General features: G+C 63.2%; 5 protein-coding genes across 5 annotated transcripts in view; 2 read left to right on the forward strand and 3 right to left on the reverse strand.

The window, feature by feature from the left end:
* Positions 1–752: 752 nt before the first annotated feature.
* CTSA (cathepsin A) lies at positions 753–4,926 on the reverse strand (the record flags this gene model as incomplete). Its single annotated transcript, XM_082007408.1, has 14 exons — positions 753–1,292; positions 1,481–1,582; positions 1,714–1,803; positions 1,913–1,988; positions 2,062–2,210; positions 2,363–2,441; positions 2,651–2,742; positions 2,879–2,963; positions 3,300–3,391; positions 3,759–3,914; positions 4,016–4,102; positions 4,392–4,442; positions 4,564–4,675; positions 4,769–4,926. 14 exons carry the CDS (start codon positions 4,924–4,926, stop codon positions 1,209–1,211), a joined length of 1,413 nt encoding a protein of 470 aa, XP_081863534.1. The 3' UTR covers positions 753–1,208.
* Positions 4,927–5,954: 1,028 nt separating this feature from the next.
* On the forward strand, positions 5,955–9,261 carry NEURL2 (neuralized E3 ubiquitin protein ligase 2; the record flags this gene model as incomplete). Its single annotated transcript, XM_082007348.1, has 2 exons — positions 5,955–6,636; positions 9,146–9,261. 2 exons carry the CDS (start codon positions 5,955–5,957, stop codon positions 9,259–9,261), a joined length of 798 nt encoding a protein of 265 aa, XP_081863474.1.
* Positions 9,262–11,854: 2,593 nt separating this feature from the next.
* Positions 11,855–13,601, reverse strand: ZSWIM1 (zinc finger SWIM-type containing 1; the record flags this gene model as incomplete). Its single annotated transcript, XM_082007388.1, is given in 2 exon segments — positions 11,855–12,633; positions 12,636–13,601. Coding segments are annotated over 2 exon segments (1,698 nt in total). The 5' UTR covers positions 13,555–13,601.
* Positions 13,602–13,982: 381 nt separating this feature from the next.
* ZSWIM3 (zinc finger SWIM-type containing 3) lies at positions 13,983–17,475 on the reverse strand (the record flags this gene model as incomplete). Its single annotated transcript, XM_082007122.1, is given in 7 exon segments — positions 13,983–14,101; positions 14,104–14,244; positions 14,247–14,457; positions 14,459–14,573; positions 14,575–15,530; positions 15,533–15,821; positions 17,321–17,475. Coding segments are annotated over 7 exon segments (1,986 nt in total).
* A 323-nt stretch (positions 17,476–17,798) lies between these two features.
* ACOT8 (acyl-CoA thioesterase 8) overlaps positions 17,799–18,643 on the forward strand; it is a gene marked incomplete at both ends in the record, with an annotated part of 1,506 nt that continues 661 nt past the window's right edge. The window contains 3 exons of the mRNA XM_082007124.1: positions 17,799–17,953; positions 18,034–18,170; positions 18,579–18,640. Coding sequence (XP_081863250.1) covers positions 17,799–17,953; positions 18,034–18,170; positions 18,579–18,640 — 354 coding nt within the window. The remainder of the gene's footprint in view (positions 17,954–18,033; positions 18,171–18,578; positions 18,641–18,643) is intronic.

The following is an 18,643-nucleotide window of genomic DNA, read 5'->3' on the forward strand; positions in this document are numbered from 1 at the left end:
TCACCCTGGACCGAGGGCAGATCCTGGGCTGGACCCGTAGACTGTAGGTAGGAAGCAGCTTCCCCGGTACCACTGGCATGTCCTTGAGGGTGCCTGTGCCCTGGTGGGTAGCAGCAAGGTGGAGACGGCTGCTCTGGGAACCCCTGCTGCACCCCTTCTCATTACACTAATAAACAACTTGACTCTAACTTGTGCGGCCTCATTGCTCGGAGGACGTGCCTATGCCAGACTGCACGGCTGCCAGCACGTGGGGAGAGATGGGGAAGGGGGCAGACAGTGCTGCTCCCCCGGCTCAGGTACTTGGGAGGCAGACACAGCTCAGAACAGTGGCAGAATGGCTCAGAACAACTGCACTTCCCCTGCTCTTGTGGGTGGCTTGTTTCCATGCCTCAGCGACCCCCTGCAGAGGAGGGCATAGGCCCTGGCTCCCAGCACGGCATGTCAGCACTCACCTCTGCTGGATCCTCGGTGCGTAGTGGTACTCCTCAGAGAGCTAAGGAAAGCAAAGCAGGGGGTAGCAGAGCCGTGCAAGGAGCAGGGCAGTGAGGAGCAGAACCACCTTGTTCAGACAGTTTATTGAGAGTTCCTAGAAGTACTGCGTGCCCCAGGCAGTGAGCGGGTGATGGGATTGTCTTCATGGGAAGCCTCGTTCACCGGGATCAGATGTGGGAGTGGTTTGGAGGGGAGCAGAAAGTCCCCACAGGAGCAGCGCCCAGCTGCCTGCAGCCACCACGTGAACTGTGCTTTCCTAGCAGGGGGCAGCTGCCTCAGAGCCTGCCCAGGGCTGCGTGCGTGCAGGGGCCGCGGGGCAGAGGGGAAGTGGTGGGGACTGCTCCCTTCCCAGGAGGGAAGCAGCTGCCTCCCCAGACAGGGAGGAGACGAGACAGGAAGCCACAAGCGAGGAGGCAGCTGCAGCAGGGGCACGACTCCTCACCCAGCAAAGACAGAGCCCCTGGGACTTCTTGCCTCCCAGCCTGTGCCCCCCTCCCACCACAGGCAGCCACATCCCCCACCCTGTCCAGCTGGGTGCTGTCCTGCAGGGCTGGGCAGAGCCCCTGGGCTGCAGCCGGGAGCCCCGCCAGCTGCAAGGAGTGACTTGTTCCGTGGCGCAGGATGCCCAGGCACAGCTGAGCGGCAGTGAGGACGGGCTGTGTGGGAGGTGCTGGGTGGCGAGGGCAGCCGGGCATCACACACTGCCTCCACAGCTCCTAGTAGGGCTCATTCTTAATGAAGCGGCTGAACATGGTGAAGGCAGCAAGTGGCCGGTCCATGGGCACCATGTGGCCAGCTCCCTGAGGGAAACAGGCAGTGGCAGGTCAGCGCCAGCCATGGGGCTGCTGCTGCCCTGCGAGTGCCACCAGCCTCAGGCTGCCCGCAGCCCAGCCAGAGCCACTCTGACCACAGCACTGGTGTCTGACTCGCCCACCCATGCTGCAGCCAGCAGCCCTGTCCCTGGCTCCCCGGTGCCCCTCAGCCCTACCTTGATGGTGAGGAAGGCGATGTTGGTGAACTCCTTCACAAAGCCCCCGATCTGGTTCTCACCTCTTTCAGTGTAGAGCCAGGGCCGGCGAGCCACCTGCACCTGGGACCAGCAGCAGCACCCTCAGTGCCCCGGCTGCCCGAGGCAGGCAGCCAGCCCGCCCCAGCGCACAGCCAAATGCACAGCCCAGAGCTGGTGACTGGCCTGGCCCAGGCCCTGTCCTGGCCATTTACCTTCTGGCACAGGGAGTCCACAAACCACTCGTCCCCGAGGAAGTTGCAGGCCATGTCCACGTCCCCATTGTACACCAGGATCCGGTATTTCTGCAGAACAGGAGGAGGGTGAGCATTTTGCAAGATGGCAGCCCCAGCCAGGCAGGAGGCTGGTTTGGCAGAGCTGGCCCCAGGGCCCGGCGGGTTCCCTCACACGCACCGTGGCTCCAAGCAGCTTGAGGTACTGATCGTTCATCTGCATGTACAGGCGCTTGTAGCTGCGGTTCACCTCAAAGCTGCAGAGGAAGCATCAGCGTCACACAGCTGCTTAGGCTTGCGGCGGTCCCTCCCCGCCTGGAGCTCGCTCACCTGCACACCTGCCACTCTGGGGCGTCGGGGGAGATGTGGAGAGACTTCCTCACCTCCGGGGAGTTCAGATACATGCTGGGGGCTGTGGAGTTCGTGCAGGGAGGGTCCATCCGGACCTTCTTCCGGGCTACCGGCATCCGGAACAGGTTCTGGGAGAGAGTTGGGAGAGTCCTTGCCACAGCAGCAGCAACTGGTGCTTCCCCACCGCAGCAGCCACTCTCTGCCCCCTCCTGCCCACAGGCAGCACTGCTGGCCAGGCAGAGGATGCTCGCAGCCTGGTGGCACGGACACCCAGGCTCACCTGCCGCCAGGAGAACCTCATCGGCATCTGGATGAAGGAGTTGCCCAGGTCGTGTGTGATGAGATAGTCACCCTCATACCTGCAGCCAGAACAAGCACAGGGACAGGCTGAAAGGTCTGGAGGAAAAAGGGCTCAGGGTCCTCCCTAGCAGGGTCCTCCACAGCAGCCAGCTGGGCTTCACCTGTCCCAGAGGGGCTCTGCCCAGCCCACCACGTTGCTCTGCTGGCAGGGACCCCACATGCTACAAGCCAGTGCCTGGAGACCCATCTGCCCTAGGGCGACTCTCACCTCATGCTCCCAGGAACACCACCATCACATGGGGCATACAGGTTATAGATGTTGAGGCCAGACTCCTCTACGATCTGAATCATCTCCTCCATCTGCAATGAGCCGCAAGAAGGTTTAGGGACTCAGCAGGACGCTTGAGGGACCGTGGGCCCATCCAGAGCCAGGCGGGTGGGTGCTGCACATAGACAGTGGCACTGGGCACGCACTGGGGGCTCCAGCTCCCCTCACCTTGAGTGTGCAGTTCAAGTTGGAGTTGTCGTGGAAGTTGCACTTCCCTTGGGAGCAGCAGAAGGCCTGCAAGTCCCTCCACAGCCTAGGGGTAGAGACCAGGGGATTGGACCGCACTGCCCAGATGGCAACACCAACACAAAGCCAGCGGCCATGGCCACAGCGGTGCTGCAGGCTCCCTACCCAGCGGCCACACAGCATGTGGCTCTGCCCAACGTCCCGTAAGCCCAATGAACAAATGTGTCCATGGGAGCTGCCCAGGACAAGAGGCCATCTCCACAGCCCGGCTACTGGCCCAAGTCAGGCCAGGAGCTTCCCTTGTCCCCCTTGTCACCGACCCAGCTGGCCCCATCGAGGCCATGGCCCTGTCCCGCCTGCACAGGGACAGTGCATCTAGCAGCAGCACTCCGCCTCCTCTTACTCAGTCCCCAGAAGGCCGTGGTAATAAGCAAAGTAAACCAGTGAGTTGTCGTTGATCTCATAGGAGGAGAGGCCGTTTCCCACGGCGATTCCCTGCGAGGTAAGAAGAAAACAGCTCTGTTGTGTTCCAGCTACCCACAGGGCAGCCACAGCAGCAGGCAGGAAGCACATGCGGCACTGTTTACTCCACGGAGGGAAGAGGAAGGGTCAGGGGTGCCTGAAAACGCTCCCCTGGTCCCACTCGGCAGAGACGGACACGTCCGCCAGCAGCCGCTGCCAGCACCCCAGGAGAAGATGAAAGGCTGCAGGGCCAGACCTGCCCTATGCCTCAGAGGGGGCCCCACACACTGGCTGTGTGGCCAGTCCCCACCCCAGTACCGCTCGAGAGCCCCAGCAAGGCCATGCCAAGCCCTCTGCTCCTCAACTCAGTCCAGGCGAGCAGCAGATCCCAACTGCTCACCTTCAGGTTGAGGCCGGGGTCCTGCATCACCCACTCTGCCAGTGTGGGGATGTAGACTCCCCCATAGCTCTCCCCTGTGAGGAAGAGATCATTCTTGGAGTACTCGGGGAAGAGCCGGAGGAACTCCTTCAGCGCTAGATAGTTGTTGTGAGCGACCTGCAGGCATGGCAAAGGGGTCAGGCAGCAAGGCAGGACCCCCAGCGCCTAGGCTGGAGCAGGCAGGAGGCAGGTCCCTCCCAGCAGCCTGGGTCACTCGCCTCGGTGTCATTCGTGGCGTACTTCTTGTCCTCAGAGTAGGAAAAGCCGACGCCAGCAGGGGACTCCAGGTAGAGCACATTGGCAATCTGCAGGGACAGCAGAGAAGCTGGAGATCAGGGGAGACTCCCCTCCTGGCTCGGTGAGGCAGAGGGCTGCTGGCCTCTCTAGTGGCAGCACCCATGGGTGCCTGGCCTGCCCCAGAGCTACGCTGGGGAAGGGCACATTCCTGCCCTGCTTGACAGCAGACTTGAGAGGAGGGCGTGTCGGGCAGGGGGGCCTGCAGGAGGCTCGGCTCCATGGAGAGGGCAGGAGGAACTGGCTTGGGGCCACGCTCCCTCCACAGCTGTGGAGGGCTGCAGCTGCCTGTGGCTGTACCTTGTTCCAGGCATAGTCGTTGTACTTCAGCGTGACGCCATCGGGCTGGATCTGGGGAAGCAGAAGGCAATGACCAATGGGCACAATCAGGCTGGCCCCAGTGCGACAGCTTGTGCGATGCAGCCTGCCAGCCCCCAGCGGCCCGAGCCATGGGACAGCTGCGACTACTGACCAGGAAGGGGCCGTGCTCCTTCAGGAAGCCCTCCATGGAGCTGCAGCCAGGGCCCCCGTTCAGCCACAGCACCAGAGGGCTGCTCTGGGGGTTGCTCTGGGCCTCCACAAACCTGTGGACACACGGCTGTCAGGGCCGGGCCCCTGACAGGGCTGCTCGGGGTGCAGCCCGGCACCCGCCCCGGTACCAGCGCGGCCCCACGTACCAGTAGTGCAGGCGCTTGCCCGGCCCGGCGCAGAGGTATCCCGAGAAGTGCCGGAAGGAGGGCTGCTTGGCCAGACCCGGCAGGAAGGTCACCTCGTGGCCCGGGGGGGCGGCCCGGCTCAGCCCCAGAAGCAGCGCGCACAGCAGCACCGGCCCCATCTGCGGGGGGCGGGAGGGGAGTTCGGGGCGCTGCTCCCCTCTGCTGGGAACGGCCCCAGCAGTGCCCCACGGCTGCCCCTCGCCCGCCTCGCCCCGGCTACCCCGCGCCCGGCCCCGACTGCCTCCGGCCCGACCCCGCTCCCCCCCACCCCAGCCCAGCGCGCTGACCCCAGCCGCTCCCAGCGCGGCTCCCGCAGGCGGCAGTCCCGGCGGGCACATGACGCCCGCCCATATGACCTCCGATGCTCACGTACGCGGGGCGGGGCCTCGCGGTGGCCAATCAGCACCGCGGAGGTGGCCGGCCCCTGCCCGGGCCCGCGCGCACGTGGGAGCGGCCCCGGCCCGCGCGCCCCCGCTCCCGGCGCCGCGCGGGACCCTCCGCCGTGCCCGAGGCCGGGAGCCCCGGCCCAGGGAGGGACCTTCAGCCCTCCGCGGGCACGGCGGCGGCGGGGCAAGCGCCGCTGGGCAGCGCCGGGCACCACCGGTTACGGCCAGACACCGCCGGGCACCACCAGCCACAGCCAGACACTGCTGGTTACAGCCAGACACCGCTGGGCAGTGCTGGGCACAGCCAGACACCCCCGGGCACCACCAGCCACAGCCAGACACTGCTGGTTACAGCCAGACACCGCTGGGCAGTGCTGGGCACAGCCAGACACCCCCGGGCACCACCAGCCACAGCCAGACACTGCTGGTTACAGCCAGACACCGCTGGGCAGTGCTGGGCACAGCCAGACACCCCCGGGCACCACCAGCCACAGCCAGACACTGCTGGTTACAGCCAGACACCGCCGGGCACCACCAGCCACAGCCAGACACTGCCAGGCTCCCAGGCACAGGCGGGCAGCCCCTGGAGGCCCGGACAGCCTGGGTGGCCCGGCTGCGCCCCAGCAGACACAGGGTCCTCTCCTGCCAACCCCCGCGGCACTAGGACCCCTCCGAGCCACCCCCGGCTGTCCCTGCCCGGAGGGGCCGTCACCACCTCGAAGCAGCTGTGACAGGGATGGTTAAAAATAGCGGTGGCGGCAATGGCTGCCCGGTGCCGCCTCGCCGCACGCTTCCACCACGTCCATGGAGCCAACGTCCGACTGGACGCCTCGCGCACGCGGGCCACCAGGGTGGAGAGCTTTGCCAATGGGCTCTGCTTCAGCCAGGAGCCACTGGCGCCTGGGCAGATCTTCCTGGTGGAGATTGAGGAGAAGGAGCTGGGCTGGTGCGGGCACCTGCGCGTGGGGCTGACGGCCCTCGACCCCCAGAGCCTGGAGGTGGTGCCCGAGTACTCGCTGCCAGACCTGGTCAACATGGGGGACACCTGGGTGTTCGCCATCACCCGGAGCCACAACCGCGTCGTGGCAGATGGTGAGGAGGTGCGGGCACGGGCACCGGGCCCCACCTGGGAGCCCTTCCTACTGATCGAGCAGGTGAGGATCCCCCGTGACACGCTGGTGGGGCGCAGCAGACCCGGGCGCTACAGCCACATCCTGGATGACCTGTACAAGATGAACGTGCTGCCCGCGACCGCCCGGCGCAGCCGGATCGGCGTGCTGTACGCCCCACAGCCTGATGGCACCGCTGACATGCACATCATCATCAACGGAGAGGACATGGGGCCGAGCGCCAGGCACCTGCCTGCCGCCCGCCCGCTCTACGCCGTGGTCGATGTCTTTGCCTCCACCAAGAGCGTCCGGGTTATCCCTGTGGAATACGGCTGTAGGTATCGGCCCCCTCCACAGGGCACTTACTGCGTGTCCCTGGGGTGGGAGCGCTGGTGGGGTCACCCCACGGTCCCCAATGGTGGGAGCATCAGAGCATCCCACAGGGCAGAAGGCACGTATAGAGGGCTCAGGAGAGTCCTGGGCCCCTGCAGAGCGTGGGTGAGACCCCACACTGTCGCTGATGGGTGGTGTCTCCTGAAAGCTCTGCTGTGCAGGGCTGCGCCGGGGCTGGGGGGGAGCTCCCACAGCAGTGGCTGTCGAGGCAGAGCCCCGACTGGTTGCCCTTTCCCAAGTGGAGTGATGGGGACGGGTGTTCTGGGCTGCCCCGGACTGGGGGCTGCAGGAGCGCAGAGCTGAGCCCCCACAGTGCCATGCTCATCCCTAGCCAGATGGATGCCCCTGACCAGAGCCCAACACTGGTGCTCATGGAGCTTGCTTCTTGGGGGCTGGCGAGCCCTCACCCTGCCCAGCCTCGCCCCATGGGCACACAGTGGCCCGGAGCTGAGCAACATCCTGCCTTGGCATCAAAACATCCAGATGCGGACCACTGCCCACTCTGGCACACATGCTGTGCCCCCGCGCCTGCCACGTACCACGGCTGCGGGGTGCCCTGGGCAGGCACCCCGTGATGCCATCGGAGGTTGGGCAATATCCGGCATACCTCAGCCAGCTGGGGAGGGGCTGGGAAGGCCGGTGCTGGTTGCTGGCTCTTGTGAGGAGTCAGACTAATAAGTGCTAATTAGCATCATACTGGAAAGGTCAGCAGGTGCTGAGGATGAGGGGAGAGGAGAGCCAGAAGGAGAGCTAGCGCCTGGGTGACGGTGGCTGGCCGTGAGCTGTCACGCTGCCGTGCCACCTTTGCTTTACGTCAGCAGGATAATTCGCTGTCTGCAGCCTGTGTGCAAGGCTGCAGACAGAAATGAACCCAAACTTGATGGCCAAGGGGCTGGCTGTCCCCGACTGCTGGGAGCCACCGCTTCTCTTGCTGGGGCAAAGTTCAGCCACTTCTGTCTCAAGGCTGAAATCCAGGATTCTCCCTGCCAGCTGCTGTGAGCCAGATTATCCAAACAGGGAGATTAAATCTGCCCGGCCACCCAGGCCCCCCTGCCCTAGGAGTGAGCGGAGGGTGACTGGCCAGAGCATGCTGCAGGAGGCCACTGAGCTGCCTCGGAGGGCCCGTCCCCGGCCACTTGCGAGGGTCCCGCGCTGGCAGCACGTACCTCTGGGAGAGCTGCCCTCTCCTGCTGCGCCATGGGCCGTGGGTCCCCCGATTGCCGCGGCTGGTGCGGGCACCACTGCAGAGCCGCAATCTGGCTTCCTTCTTTTGATGAGGGTTTCAGTAGCTCCGGTTGCTGCAACACTTCCGTAGGGTTTAAAAATCAGCCTGTGTGGTTCTGTTCCTGGCTGGGGTCTGGCTGGTGAAGTGAAAACCGGAAGTGAGCAGCTGAGCTGCTTGGCGACACGCAGTGTGGCACAGGGCGGGTGGCGGGCAGGAGAGGCAAAGGGCATCTGCTGCTCATCACCCAGCACTCGGCACGACACAGCCCCGTGCCACCGAGCCGGAGATAAACACTCAGCCATCCAAAAACAGCCCCAAGGTTGGGAGCCGGCTGGGCACAGCGCGGTTGTGCTTGGCAGAGCTCTGCCTCCGCCTGGTGCCGGCGTGAGCTCCCGGAGGCACCGGCTCTGCAGCTGGAGAGGCTCTCAGCTGCGCGCAGGTGAAACGGCCAGGTCCCACCCGAGGCTCTGCTCCGGCCGAGCGCAATGCCCTGAGGTGCTCTCCTCTGGTTTGCGTCTTGGAGGCAGTGGATGAACCAAGGCCCACAGGCTGCGCCTGAGTCAACTCTCGTTTAAAATCTGAGGAGCGCGCTGGCCACAGCTAATTGCACCCACACTGCTGAGCCACCAAGGGCTCCTGAAAGAGGAATCCCACAGGGGCGCGTGTCACAGGAGCAGGAACCAGGCAGAGCCTGCGCCGGCGGCCATGGGAACAGCTCGGAAGATGGCGTCTCAAAGGCATCGCCGGAGCTGTCTCTGCCAGCAGCACAGCCCCAGCCTGCAGGTGCCCACCTGGCAACCTGGTACTGGCGCTGGAAGCAGACCAAGGGAGCGGGATGAAAGAAAAGCACAGTGTGGGTGTGTGAGACCCCAGGGAACTGCTCGACAGCCCCCAGAGAAAACAAACACAAACCAGCTGCGGTAACGCACAGCTTGGGCACATAACTGTCCTCCCAGTAACCTTCCTCCCAGTAACAGGAAGAGCTTCACAGCCTGGGGCTCTCAGGCTCCTGTCCCAGCTGGAGGACCTTAGCACTGGCTCTCTGTCACAGCCAGCTCAAGCCCAGGGCAGGACAATGCCTGCTCCTGCCACAGAGCAAGCTCACCCATCGGTGCCCTAAAATATGGTGCCTCCAGGGAGCTTTGGGGCCCTTCTCCACACCCCTCTGCTCTTGGCCTTGCCGGTGACTTGGACAGCTCAGGTGCTTCTTTCTGTTCTTTTCCAGTTCCCTCCCTGCAGACCCTCTGCCGGCTGGTCATCCAGAAGCACGTTGTCCACCGCTTGGCCATCGACGGCCTGGACCTGCCCCCACCGCTGAAGAGCTTCTGCAAACACGAGTGAGGTGTCAAGGGCGCTGCCCCAGGCTGCCCCCCGCACCGACAGCCCCACCAGCAGCAGACGGTGGGCTGCCCGGGCAGGATCTGTGTGCCCAGCTGCCCCCTCCAACCTCCTGCGGCCCACTGCCACACGGTGCCGCTCACCTCTGGGGCACCTGCACACGCAGCATGTGCTGCTGAAGGGCTGACGTGAGAGCACGGGCAGAGCATCAGAGGGACTTTCCTCCACGCAGACGGGTGCGGCAGGGCTGGTGCATGGGCAGAAGGGTGGCACAGGGCAGAGTGAGCAATAAAGTGCTTCCAGCCAGAAAGTGAGCGACCTGTGGGGAGTGCTGGCGCATGGAGCAATGCACCGGGATGCCGGTGGAGCCAGGCTGGCTGGGGCAGACACTGCAGGGACCCGCAGAACCCCTGCAGCTGGGAGACCCAGCACCGTTGGTGGGATTGGCACCCTGTGGGATAAGGCCTCGGTATGTGTCCGGTGCCAGGCCAGTCCTCAACAGGGCAAGGCTGGTGCTTGGCAGCTCTGGGGGCTGGTGTGCTGCCCGGCTCCGAAGAAGCTGCGGCTTTGAGATTTTTAGTCCCCAGCCAAGGGGAATTTTTTCCCCTTCCATGTCAGGGCATTGTGTGTGGCTGCAGGGGATGCTTCAGGCGAGCTGCCTTCCAGTAAGGTGGGAAGAGTCCTGTCAAAGGAGGGCCCGGGGGGCTGCGACCCCCCCCACACTTCAGCAGCCACTTGCAGGAGCAGTTCCCCCTCCAGTGAGCACAGCCTTCAATGCTGCTGGGCTCGGGACCTGTCCGTGGCCCAGGAACGAAGCTGGGATCGCCCAGGTGGAGCATGGGAGGGCATGGCCCAGCACTCACGTGGAGGGAAATTACAGACGGGTGCTTGTCCTGGATGGGCAGTTTTGCTCTTGGGAAAGATGTTTACTGCGAGGGCAGGGATGAGTTATTTCCTGCACTCCCAGTGGAGAGGGGGTGGATGCTGGAGGGAAACCCGCAGCACCCAGGGAGCTGCACTAGCAGCAGCTGCTGCTCAGGCACGTGCCTGTGGCCATGGAGCTGGTCACGGTGACCCAGCACAGGGTCCAGCTACCCCACCTTGCTGGCTGGGGAGAGGAGCCAGCGCTCCCCGGCTCCAGGAGTCGGCACTGGGCCCTCCTCCAGACCCCTCATTCTCTGGCTGGTGGGGACGGCAGCCAGCGTTCCTGCGCTGCCTGTGCTGGGCTGGGAGGGGAGGCTGGGTCAGAGCTGCACAAGAGCGAGAGGCAGAGCAAAGAGCCCTCTGAAAATCAGAGGGGTGCCCACACGTGCCAGGAAGAGAGATGGCGAGGGGGCCGGCAGGCAGGGCCTTCCAGGCCTCTTCTACAGCATGGTTGAGGGGTGAAATTAGCAAGCTCCAAGTTTACAGAAAGGTGACTTAGGAAACACTACACTATATTTAGTCAGAGAGATTCGATAGTATCAGATGATGTTACAAAACCCTCGATCAAGAGGAAATCCGCAGCCAAGCAGCAGGCCGACTCTACCAAAACCGAAGTGTTAATGAAGGAAGCGCCGACTGGGGAATACACCGATGGTGCCTGAACCACACGATGAGCGAGGTCTCCTGATGCCCCTCCGCTGCATCCCAACACGATGGGCTTCGGAGCTGCTGGTGTTGCAGTTACTCTTGCTGGCGAGGGGGGATGGGGAGCTCACCCAGCCCAACAGCAATACCCAAGGGCCAGGGCTTGTTTGCTCTTCTCGGTATTTTTTCCTCCCCCACCCCATGCGTTTAAAGCATTTGCTATCCACCTCACCGCAGCTTTGTTTGCACTGCTGTGACCCCCAGCATCCCCCAGCACATGAGCTGTTGACAAGGGAGGGCGGGTTCCCCTTTCTGAGGAATCGAGAGCAGCTGCCACAACCAGACAAACAACTCCTCTGCTCCAGACCGCGGGCTGCCTGCGGGCAGCGGAGATTGCCACCCTCCGGATCTGCTGCCTCCTAACAGGCAGGCTCGCTCCACTAACTGGAAGGCACTTTAACGAGGCAAGACCACCAAGAAGCGCCATTCAAAGCCTTGCCTGACCTCACAGGCCAAGCAAGCCCACTATCCCATCCTGCCAGCAGGGAGGGGCGGCCGCAGCTGGCGCAAAGACAGATGCAGCTCCTGAGCAATACAAGGCCAGTTTATTGGCTTTGTTGCACAATACATCACAGCTGGATGCTGGAATGACCTGCAGGCATTGGCCCCAGATCAAATAATTTCGTCACATGTCATTATACCACCACCTCCCACACCACACCACCCATGGTTGGCTCCCAGCCACGCCTTCTGCTAGCCAGGTCAGTGGCTGGTTACCCACTCCAGTGAGATCTGGAGTTCCCAATCCGGTTCTGCAGCTGCCCCATGCAAGAGGCGATGCTCACTCGGCAGATAAAGGACCCAAACTGCCCCTTCTATGCCAAGCCCCAAGGGAGTGACAGGCTGAGGGGAATAAAGGGGGAAGCTGGGACACCGCTAGGGTGATGAACCAGCCTCCTGCACATCTGCAGCCCCACTGCTCCCGAGAACCCACACACAGAGCAGCAAGCTTGGCTCCCGCTCAGTGCTAGAGCTTCACCTTGACATAGGGCCCGATCCAGCTGTCGGCGAGCTCCCGGAGGGTCCTGTACCTGTGCTCAAACTCCTCCCCACTGCAGTGGGTGAGAAGCCGGCTGATCTCTGCTGTGAGGAAAGACACCACTAGGGATTTATCCAAAGACTCATTCCAGGAGCTCTTCAGGATCTCCAAGAGGCCATCAGCACTGTCTTGCCCAGCCTGATGAGCATTGTATCCCTTGTGCCACTGGCTGCTGAGCATCTCTGGCTGCAAGGTCTTCCTGTCCGAATTCAGCACGGCCAGGATGTGCCGGCAGGGCAGCTGGAAGACCTGGCTGAAGTGGCAAGTGCAGCTGCTCAGGCCTTTGAGGTCCACCCTGTGGGCATCCTCCAGGACCTGTATGCTGAGAGCATCCTCCCTGGTGCCTATCAGCTGCACAGATTTCTGAACCACCGCAAACTCGCTCAGGCACAGCCTGGCAGCGGGCTCTGTGCAAATATCGCTCAAAGACTGCTTGATGCGTTCTTCAGTCCTACGGTTAATCTCCCCTTTGCTGTCACCCTCCAGGTTTTCTGTGGCCTCCAGTTTAGCCGCAGGAGATGAAGGATCTAATGAAGACTGAGGGCTTGCGGGCTCACTCCGGAGGAGAGCCTGCGGGATTTCAGGCTGACACTGAAGAGCGACAGGGAGCAGAGTTGCTGCTGGTGGACTCTGGAGAACAATCACGGGACTCTTATCATCTGTGAGAGAGGCTGGTGCTGGCTGCTGCTGAGCTGCTGCTGCGGGGAGGGGGCCTGGACAGAGCTCCGAGATAGCTTACCCTGGTATGCTGGAGGAGCGAGAAGTGAACACGAGGCAGGCAGGCTTTGAGGAGCTGCCCAAGCAACACAGTGATCAGGATAGGGAGTGGAGCATGTCATGGCATCAGGGGGGCTCTTAGAAACATACTTTTGGTAGTGCTGGGCTAAGGAGGTGATACAGCTCTCCAGAGAGAGCCCAGCGCTGAAAACCTGGCTTAACCCCTGGGTTGCCATCTCCAGGTCCCTGAAGTAGTTACAGCTGTCCCCCCAAGTCCTCTCCCTGTGTGTGGCCCAGATCTCATCATTGAGCAGCCAGTGAATATGGAGCTGAGGCAGCAAGTCCGGTGTCACGAGGTTGCTCAGGAGGGCATGCATCTTCCTACGGCTGCTCTCGGTGGCTGCGCACATGGTGTTGCTCAGGGCGGCCAGGATCAGGCGCTCAGCGGGGCCCTCCAAGGCCAGTTGCTGGATCTGCTGCTGCAGGCACTTGCAGAGGTGGAAGATGGAGAGCTGCATCTCCGCTGCAGGAAAGGCCTGGGCGAGTGTTGGTGGCTGGGGGAGGCCAGGGCCCACCAGGAGGAGCCGGGTCTCAGCGCAGGCAGGGTTGAAGGCCCTGAAAGCCCCGTACATGCGGGCCAGGCTTCCCGCCGACTCGTCCCGCGGGACAGCGAGATGCACTACTCTGGCCATGCCCCCCTGCAGCGCCGGGGCCGGCCCGGCCACCAGGAAGATGTAGAGCGCCCGGCCTGCCGGTCCGCCAGCCCGGTGCACCAGCAGCTCCCGGGGAAAGCGGGCGAAGATGCCGCCCATGGCGGCGCTCTGGAAGCTGACGGAGGCCATGCGGCCACCCGCGCCCAGCTCGTAGGCCACCAGGGAGCCGCGGCCCGGGCCCGGCGGGGCCTGCGCCATCGCCAGCCCTGGCAGGGCCGGGGACAGGTCGGCCGCGTCCCTGCGGCGGCACGTTCCTGCCTCACGGCCACCGCTACCGGGCGAACATATCCGGCGTGCCCCGCTCCCTTCCGGGGAGTGCATCCCGGCGTGCCCCGCTCCCTTCCCGGGTACGCCACCTATCACCACCGGTGTGCGCCATGACGTCCGGCAGCGCTCGGGGCCCTCTGCCGGCTGGGCGCGGCCCCGGCGCCAGCCGCCGGTACCGGCCGGGCGCGGCCCATCGCTGCCGGGCGGCGGCAGGACCGGCGGGCTCGGGCGCTGCCCAGAGCAGCCGCTGCACAGCGCACAGGGCCGGGGACCGCCGGGAGCTCCCCTCATGCCATCACACACCTCCTCGGTGCCCCCATTACCTCAGCAGTGGGGGGCACCGGCTCCGTCCCGGCTGCCTACCCCGGCCCTGGTGACCGAGCCCAGACAGCCAGGATCGCTGCCAGCACGGAGCTGCGCTCCTCCAGCTCTTCCCCCTCGCACTGCATCAGCAGGTTGGCCAGCTCTAGGCTGAGGACCGGACTTTCTCTGCCCGGCCCTCCAGCCTGCCACGCACTGAGCCCCCGCCGCAGTGTGGGAGGCTGGCCCCAGGCACTGGGAGCTGCTGGTACCTCCTCTGCCAGCGCCTGCACACCATGCCTTCCTCCACACACCCATGTGCGCCTGCAGCACCGTGAGGACATGCCTGCAGGGCAGCCGGTAGCGGCGGTGGAAGCAGCAGCTGCACCTCCGGCAGTCCCGGCTCACCCGGTGTGCGTCTTCCAGCAGCCGAACTGAGAGGCTGCCCGGCCCAGGGCTGAGCAGCTGGGTGGACATCTGCACCACCTCCCACTCCTTCAGGCACAGCCAGTAGCCCAGGTCCGTACAGCTCTCCCCGAAGCATGGCCAGCATGCAGTCCATCCCTGCTGTGGCAGCCTGCCCAGCAGGCTTGGGGTGCTCGGCAAGGGTCGGAGAGGCAGAAATGAGGCCTGGTTCTGCTGCAGCACCCAATGTGCACATTGGGCTTCTCCCAGAGGCTGCTCTGACCATCCTTCTCGGTGCTCGAGAAACCCTGGTTCAGGCTTTCCAAGCCTCTGGAATCTAGGCAGTCCGCACACTCCAGAAAACAAGGAATGCTCGCCTCCAAGGACAGCTGCTGGCCAAAGAGACTGGCTATTTGGTGTGTGATGAGGTCCAGGCTGTCCATGTGCATGCTGCAGCAGTGGAGACCTTTCTCTGCATGCATGCACCACAGCAGCTCGCAGGAGAACCAGTTGGCTCGCAGGTAGTCATACAGCTCTGGGCTGACCACATGCTTCACCAGCTGGGACAGGGCATCCAGACTTGCAGCTGAAGGGGAAAACACGGCCTTCTGCAAGGCCAGCATCAAGTTCTGCTTGAAGGAAGAGGAGATTTCTGCTTCCTTCACATTCTTCTCAAGCAGTCGGACAGTGTGATAGACAGAAAGGAGGACCTGGGCAGAGGGAAAGAGCTCGTGGAGGAGGGCTTTGTGAAAGAAGGACATGTCCACAAAAACAGCCTGGACCTTATGCCACTCGGGGTTGAACTCCTTGAAGACAGTCAGCATTTTCCTGACGCTGTGTCCTGTGTCATCCTTCAGCAGTGACAAGTGCACCACTTTCCCCACTCGCTCCTTACTCTCTACAAGGAAAGCATAGAGAACGTGACCCCCCTCACTCGGCGCCTTGTGCAGCAGGAGGGTCTTGGGGAACTGCATAAACGAGCTCTTCATCTTGCTGGTCTGGAAGCTGAGTCTCTCCAGGCCATAGTCACTGTCTGCACTAATTGAGGCCAGCGAGCCCCTGTCCACCCTCAGGAAGGTTTTCATGACCTCAGCAACCCTGACAAGCACTGAGGCCGAGGCACTTTCCTTTGCTGCCTCAGGGAGCACGGGAGCCTGTGCGGAGCAGGCGTCCCATCCACTGGTGGTCCTGTGACTGCGTGCGAGTCCTCAGCCGCCACAGTGCTGCTTTTGGTCCCACCCGCCTCCTGCTGCTCATGCAGCTTTGTTGCGGGGCTGGCATGTGGTGCGGTGCTTGCCGTCACAGCAGTGGCTCTGGTTAGGGACAACACCGGGTCCGCATGGACATGGTCGCTGTTCAGTTCGCTGATCACAAGCTGATCTATGTCCTCCTTATATTGCAACACAAAATAAGCCGGACACAAACTGGGCTGTTGCTTTCTCTTCTTGCTGTATTTTTGAGTCCGAGCACAACCGAACTTCACCTGCATGAACCTGTAAGTGTTGAGAAAGCGTTAATGGAGGGAGCAATGATAGTGTAGGCTGCCAGCATTTAGTTTTGACTTTTCTTGCATGCCAACTCTATATTCAATTAGTGAGCACACAAAAGCCACAGATGCTTTTGTGTGCTCTTCCACCTCTGCAAGTGCCTACAGCAGCAGATCCAGCAACTGGCCTTGGAGGGCCCCGCTGAGCGCCTGATCCTGGCCGCCCTGAGCGACACCGTGTGCGCAGCCACCGGAAGATGCACGGCCTCCTGAGCAACCTCGTGACAACCATATGCCAGGCCACAGTCAGACGTGTGGGCTGGCTTTCTGCTCAGCGAAGCCTGGGGTAAGAAAACTCAACCGCTGGAGAAACAAAGGAACCGAAGAGTTGCAACAGACACCACCAGACACTACAAAGCAGCCCCTGCTCTCATTTCCAACGGTGCCTCTGTTTCTACTCTCCAGAAACAGCAAAGCCATCAACAAAAACCTGATACCTGTGTGTTTTTGTGTCTTACTCCCTTAAAGCACATATAAGTTCTGCAACTCCTCTGCATCTGGAGGAGCAGCCTAGAACATAGCAAGAAAGGCTTCAAGGGATGAGATTAAATTATATTTTAAGAAGGCAATGCGAGCAGTTGTGTAACTGGAGAATGACCTTGCAGACTTTGCACACACAAGATCCATCGACTTGGATGGAAACAAGATGGCGTCACAAGCATCACTAGACCCGCTCAGATAAGCGAAGTCTGTAGAACCAAGTACTGTGAGAGGGAAACCTGACAACACCTTTCCATTGCAGTGATGTAAAGGCAGCTAGGGAATGCTAACAGATGCCAATATTTAGTGTCTTGCTACTTCAGCAGAAAAAGGCAGGAGCTACAGTTAGCCAGCAATGTCCCAGAAGGATGACTTCAAAGATCAAAGCTACAGGTTTTGCTGCAAGAGGCAGAAGAGAATTGCCAACCTGAAGGGCAGAGTAAAACAGAGCTAAGCAGCAGACACAGGACAGCAGAGTGCTAGCTGGGGAAGGAGGGAGGAGTGAGAAGGCTGGGACACAGCTAGGCAGTGAAGTGGTGGCAAGAGTGACACAAAACCAGCAGAGACTATGAAAACAGCATGTGTGTGACATAACCAACAGTATTCTTCTCTACAGGTGCATTACACCATCAGGGCCAACCCTTCCACAGTTACAAATAGAACGGATAGAAAAGCATTCGGCCAGGCACAGACAAGAACTTGCGCCCTGTGGAAGAGCGAAGGCTTGGGGCTCGAACGCTAGTTGACGGCTCTGCCTGCGGCGTGCGCTACTGCGGGCAGGCCACCCCTGCCGGCGCCCGTTCCCCTTCCCGCGCGGGGCTTCCTGCGGGGAGCGCCGAAGCCCCAGGAGCAGCGCGGCGCACACGGCCCTGCCCCGGGACTGCTGCCGCGGGGCGCCAAGCCAGCCCGGCCTGGCGGGGCAGGGCCGCGCAGCGACCCGGGGCCGCGGCGGCGGGGCAGCCTTACATGACGTCCTCGCGAACGGCGGTGCCGTGCTGCCGGTTGTGGCAGCGGACGGAGACGCAGCTCCGCAGGCCGTAGCGGCACCCCTGCGCCAGCTTGTAGGCGCGGAAGCGCTGCCTGAAGTCCTCGTAGCTCCTGAAGCAGGCCCCCAGCTCCATGGCGGGCGCCGGTCCCGGGAGCCACGGCCCAGCCCGGTCACAGAACGCCGAACAACAACCGCAGGAAAAAACACGCCTGCCCCCTCGCCGCCTGTACTAAACCAGCTGGGGCACCGCCCACGCACTGAATTTGGCCAATCAGAGGCGTTCTTTCCGGATTGGCAGGAGACGAGCCAACCATCCCTGAGGTCTCTGCCACAGCCCGGTTGACTGACGGCTCGTCCGCCCAGTCAGCTGGCGGCCCCCGCCCCGCGGTGGGCGGTACTTTCTGCTCTGCCGGATGTTGCTGCTGTCAGTGGCGCCGGTTTCGGGTCGCTTAGGAGATGGCGGCTCCGGACGACGCCGGGGAGGCTGGCCCGGGGCCGGGGCCGGGGCCGGGGCCGGGGCCGGTGGCGGGGCGGCCGCCGCCCGGGGACCTGCGGAGCGTGCTGATCACGAGCGTGCTGAACCTGGAGCGGCTGGAGCTCGACCTTTTCAGGTGCGCGGGGGCGCCGGGGCGCCGGGGCCGGGCCACCCGCCCCGCCACCGCCCTCACCGCCGCCGCCTTCTCCCCCGCAGGGGCCGGCACCACTGGGTGCCCGCTACGCAGCGCCTCTTCGGCGGGCAGATCGTGGGACAGGCCCTGGTGGCGGCCGCCCGCGCCGTTAGCTGCAACGAACAGGTCCACTCGCTGCACTGCTACTTCGTGCGGGCAGGTGGGCCGGGCCGGGCCGGGCCGGGCCCGGGGGGAACCGGGCTGCGGGAAGTGGGGCCGAGCCGGTGAGCCCTGGCGGCTGGCGGGCCGGGGCACGAAGAGTGGGGATGAGCAGGTCAGGGAACGGGGGGGGCGGGCTGGGCTGCCGACCCCGGGGTCGGGGGGTGCCCGGGGCTGCAGGAGGGACCGCAGTGGGGCAGGCAGGTGATTGTGGAGGGGGGACGGGGGTCAGGGTGCAGGGGGTCGGGGAGGCTGCAGCTTATGGCGAGACTGGGGCCAGGCGGTGAATCCAGCAGCTGAGGGGCTGGGGAAGACAGGCTGAGGCCTACGGGGTGAGTGAGGTGCCGCCACCCCGGCTGCAGCACAGTGTGTGATGGCCCAATGGCAGAAAGTCCCTCTTCTGTCCCAGGGGACCCCAAGGTGCCGGTGCTGTATGAGGTGGAGCGGACCCGTACAGGGAAGAGCTTCTCTGTT

Source organism: Phaethon aethereus (assembly GCF_964289735.1).
Source record: "Phaethon aethereus genome assembly, chromosome: 16".
NCBI lineage: Eukaryota > Metazoa > Chordata > Aves > Phaethontiformes > Phaethontidae > Phaethon > Phaethon aethereus.